The sequence below is a fragment of the Myxocyprinus asiaticus genome, chromosome 21 (assembly GCF_019703515.2).
Source record: "Myxocyprinus asiaticus isolate MX2 ecotype Aquarium Trade chromosome 21, UBuf_Myxa_2, whole genome shotgun sequence".
Classification (NCBI taxonomy): Eukaryota; Metazoa; Chordata; class Actinopteri; order Cypriniformes; family Catostomidae; genus Myxocyprinus; species Myxocyprinus asiaticus.
In genome coordinates this window covers 43,704,612-43,709,828 of record NC_059364.1, presented here as the reverse complement: position 1 = coordinate 43,709,828, position 5,217 = coordinate 43,704,612, and the positions used below count along the sequence as shown (strand labels likewise).

Here is a 5,217-nt window from a genome sequence, read left to right as displayed (position 1 = left end):
TTGTAAAAATAACAAACAATTGTAAATAATATTTTCTTATAAGCTAGAGTATTTATTTTTACGTTTTATTGTAGAATTTACATAATATGTTCAAGTTCACACTTAAACTAACTTATTCAGTGAAGAAGGTAGCCTACGTAATCTTTTCTGCTATATTTACTTCACCACAAAATCTTTTTTTTTTTTTTTTTTTTTTTTAAGTGTATAATTTTATAAAACCACTTAAATAATTGTTTTCTGTTGAAATGTAATTCTTTATTTATTCTTTTTTTTTTTTACGGTTGTTTTAGGGTTTGGGGGTTTTGGTAACGGCATTGTCATGGCAATGAAGTTGTAAAATTGGATATAACTTTGCATAGAAATGGTTAAATAACTAAAATCATGTTTTAGACGCATATTATTTATGTATTGTGGCTATAGGCCTACTTTTAAAACGGTGAGTATTTTCATGTGTACGGATTTGGCCCCATTCAGTTCCTCTCTGGAACCAAGATTTTATTTTATTTTTTAAAGGAGGGGAAAGTAGAAACTTAATAATCTTATGTTTTGCACAGTCGAACCAATCCAATTAAGCACATTTCTACTGCAAATGCCCGCATTTTCAAGCGCTTGTCGTAACGCCTGTTTGCAGCTTTTCTTCCATCTGGCTGGAGTTCTGGCCAGTGTTCATGCACTGTTTGTAGTCCTTAATAACAAAGTGAAAAAGTAGCTCACCATTCTCACTCAGTCTCTTCTGGTTACTTGTTTAAAAAGAGACTTGAGCCCCTCAACGACTTAGTTACAATGGGCTTTCTAATCCATCGCCTCATTTACATCTCGCAAGAATAGATCCCTGAATATCTCATTTTCTGCATTTATGGTCCTGTAATCCGAACGCGCTCTCTGATGTGTTCTTCTTCCATTCCCACATGAACAATTAACTTGTAATCTCTCCACAAACATACATTCAGCTGCTGCCTATCTGATCTGTGCTGAGTCTGTGAAAGGACCCAAGGGACTGCCTTTGTGTTTCAGATGTTTCCGGTGCGATTTACTGATTTAGTTCTCCCCTGATTACTGAGACTTGTTTAATATCAGAATGTAATAGACTCTTGTTTTAGGGATGTATTGCAATACCAATATGATACAACTCACTAAACAGATCAAATAATAATTGTATTTATAAAGAAAACATTCTCGTAAATAAATGAATTAATATTTTAATTATCGTAACTTAGGTTATAGGCTGATACAAACATAATATTAATATTAATATAACACATTATTAGCACAATAATAATATTATTAATACAATATTTAATTATTATTATAAATATTATTAACTAAATAATATTCATATTATTATGTAATACTGTTAATAATACTGATAACATAACTCAGTGTTTTAATAATAAATTGTTCCTATTATCCTAATATATTGGTTTTGCAGTCAGTTATTTATTTATTTCGTTATTTTAATAATTATTGCTCATCACCTTGAATCAAATTTTCTCATTAAATTCACTGTGTTGTCTCCAATCATCCCAGTTGTATGTTGCATGTAGAACATTTTCCTTTGTTTCTGTCATTTAGTAATAACCTATCATTTTAATGCATGAATCTCTTAATATCCAGAATGTTCTTCAAGTCTTTAACATCGCATGCACGATTTAAGGCACAGCATGCAGCTTCAAATGCTCAAACAATTTTCATCCAACCAATTTAACGGCTCACAATAGAAAGTTTGCATTTAAACAGAAAACCCTGAAGAAAATATTAATTGTTTAACGAAATTCCACAATACATTCTTGTTTTACAACTTTGTTCCTGTTCTTTGTTGTGAATTGTTTTTATTGTGTATGGATATAGACGAACAGGCAGTTGTTTTCTTTTATTAAAAATTATGATCATTTCCGCAATTTTCTTACCAATGTAATGTACTTAGCCTATACATTTGATAGTTGGGACTAGTGACTGAGCAATAGGGTTTATGTAAATAATTGTTTCTTCTTATTTCATGGTAAGCAGTTTTAAACAGTTTGTTTTTAATTATTATTATTATTAATTGTAGGCCTATTAATTGCATTTGGTACAAAAAATATACATTTTCACAATATATGCTATATGGCTAACACAAATAAATAAAATATAAGACAAAGTGTAAAAGAAACTATTTTAACTGAGGACAAAACAACAGATAATTTACGGGAACATTTTATTTTGAAATTTCATCCAGGAACACTGGGCATTAATAAATATCTCATTTGTCAACAAGAATGTACAAAAATAAAGACCACACGGCAATCTTTCTGGAATAACACATTTTCCGAGGGGAAAACAAGATGCCATGCTTAAGAATTTCAAATAAAGATACGACACAGAAATAACACGACTGAGAGTTCAACTATTATTTGAGATTGAACGAATGAAATAATCGAAAGAGATAGTAGTAACACTCTAGTGTAAACTAAAACCATAGTCGTACAGTTTTCATCTGAAATGCCATTTCACAATCCTTGTTACAAGGAACATGTGCTATTGCGAAAAGATACATGCATGCAACTCCCCATCATCATCATCATCATCATCATCATCACATGATCAACAAGTAGCCTTGCCCACCTTTACGAAAATGTACCACTGCACATAGAGTTCACCAAAATACTATCATAAAACAGTGGTAGCTTATCTTTTTGTCACCAACAAAGACATCAAGGAGGTCTAATATTCATTTAGTTTTATGGTATTTTGGCGGAAATTACTGTTACCATGGCAAAATTTTGTAAGGGGAGTGCTCGTGTTTCCAGGGCAACTTCAGACACAGATTCCACCTCAAATAGATTACATTTGATTCATTTACAGTGAATGCACACAGGGCCTCTTGGGGCCCCTAACATAAAATATTTACGCATTACGGAGCACATACTCCATAACAGTAGTTACCTTACAAAGCATCGGATGAGATCCTTGTTACAAGGACGAAGTTCTGACATTGTAAGGGCTGAAGCAAACAAACAAACAGACAGACAAACAAACAAACAAATCATGCAAGTCCAGTCACATCGTATTCACTTCATCACTTCCTTGTTTTCTACCGAAAGCCTCGTCAGTCCTGTTGAAGTGATGGGAATGTGGGGAGGAGGAGGCACCTGGCAAATTGTGCACGGGCAAGGCAAGCCGGCCCAGTGCTGAAAAGTGGCCCCGAGCTGCAGCGGAGGTGTAGGGGTGCTTTTCATCAAAGAATGCGGCGCCCTGATGGATGTAAGTCCGGGAAACGTTGCGGAGGTGGACGAGGACAGCGCGCTCCCGAGAAGAGGGTGCACCTGGTGCGCCGTGCTCGCCGAGTGCGCACCGCTGTGGCCCACCGTCCCGCAGTGAAACGCCGAGTGGTGACCGCCGTAAATCTCCCCCACCAGCCGCTTCATCTCGTCCAGGGAGCTCGACAGCATCAGGATGTAGTTTCTGGCCAGCAGAAGAGTGGCGATTTTGGACAGCTTCCTCACGGATGGGCCGTGCGCGTACGGCATGACCTCCCGGAGCCCGTCCATCGCCAGGTTCAAGTCGTGCATCCGCTTGCGCTCTCGGCCATTGATCTTCAAGCGCAGCTGCTGGATCTCTTGCTCGGTGACTTGCTTCTTGAGCTTGTACTTGCTGCCGGATGGCATTCTGGACAGGTGCTCATTCGTCATCTTCTGGAGCAGCTCGCTCTGCGTGGAGGACACCGAATTGAGACGTCCGTCTTGAGAGTGGTGGTGATCGCGGAGGTACATCCCATCCATGTCTGGAGATGAAGATCTGCTCGAGCTGGAGTCCGAATTCATTTTATGGCTTCGCTTGGGTAGGAGGTTGTCTCTTTCTCTGTCTGTATTTCAAGTCACTCCTGCCTGATCACCTGATTTATCCCACTGGATCCCACTCTTGTTTAGTATTTTTCTTGGAGACCGAGACTGAATGTCGCTCTGAGGTGCACCTCTTGCTCTGTGAAGACTCATCACACGACTCTGTATTTATAGTGCTGCTTGAGAGGGGCCAAACAACAGGAGCCCCTCTATTCAAAACGGTCTTGTTAGGATGACGTCCCTATTATCTGGAGCGGTGTGCTTTGACTGTCCCATTGACCAAAGGAGCATCTATTCATATTCATTGTAATGACACAATGGGGGGACACTTCAGCGGGAGCCTCTGAAACTTTGCAAACACTTCTCCACACTTAAGAAACGATGTCGAGGCAGTTTGATCCTCACAACGCACCTTGCATAATTCGTTTATTTCACGGGTTATGCATTTTATTATAAACTACATCATTTACAACAAAATATTTATACTGTATAGACAGTATTTGGTATGTTTAGGTGCAAAGCAGAATGGTGACACTTTATGATCCCTTTCAGTAACATTAACAAACGTGATTAAATGATAGAATGCTTGCCAGATCATTTATTCATGTATATTCAAATAAAAATGCCATATATTAATATCTGAATGTAGCATTATGAACTACTGATGTATTAAGTATAGTTTAATATATGTTATTAATACACATTAAGATTGGTTGGTCAACACAATTATATTTCTCTACATACAAACCGAAACAAAGTTAGAATGTAACAACAAAAATAATATTATAAGTGTTTGATAAAAATCAAATTAGAACGAAATAGCTAACAAACAGTCTGTTTTGAATCTACTTGGCTGACTAGCCATGACAAGATGTTGTGATTAGATTATGATGCAGAGAATTATATTATAAGAATGTAGTTATCAAACAATTTAACATTAATTGGCCAATTACATAGCAGTAAGAATGATTATAATAATTAATATTAAGCTATGTATTTACAGTATATACATTTTAATGCATACATCTTTTCTGCATGTTTTTATTAGGTGAAAATATATTTAGCCTACTGATTATCAAGATCGATTTTGCAATATTTTGTAATGTATTACAAACAGGGCAAAGATCATTTAAATATTGGAAAGATAAATATATTTATTTTATTGGCAGATGATCGACAGACATAATAGGCATTTGCAAGCACAATCTCTTATGTCACTGGCTTGACACTTCTGAATGACTAACTGTTTGGAGTAAATGACCAATCCAGAGGACAGTTATGTGTGTGTTTGCAGGTAATCAATAGTGCCCTATGTGACCATTAGCTATGATTTTTTTTTTTTTATGAACTGAGTCTAATTTAAAATTCTATAGTGTCCCTTTGTACATTATTCTTAGTT

General features: G+C 36.3%; 1 protein-coding gene across 1 annotated transcript; it reads right to left on the bottom strand.

Moving 5' to 3' along the window:
• Positions 1–3,047: 3,047 nt before the first annotated feature.
• LOC127412239 (oligodendrocyte transcription factor 3-like) lies at positions 3,048–3,937 on the bottom strand. Its single transcript, XM_051648457.1, has one exon. It carries the CDS (start codon positions 3,798–3,800, stop codon positions 3,048–3,050), a length of 753 nt encoding a protein of 250 aa, XP_051504417.1. The 5' UTR covers positions 3,801–3,937.
• Positions 3,938–5,217: the final 1,280 nt, after the last annotated feature.

Coding starts and splice junctions, on each gene's coding strand:
- LOC127412239 (XM_051648457.1), bottom strand. CDS start 3,800: ATGAATTCGGACTCCAGCTCGAGCAGATCTTCATCTCCAGACATGGAT.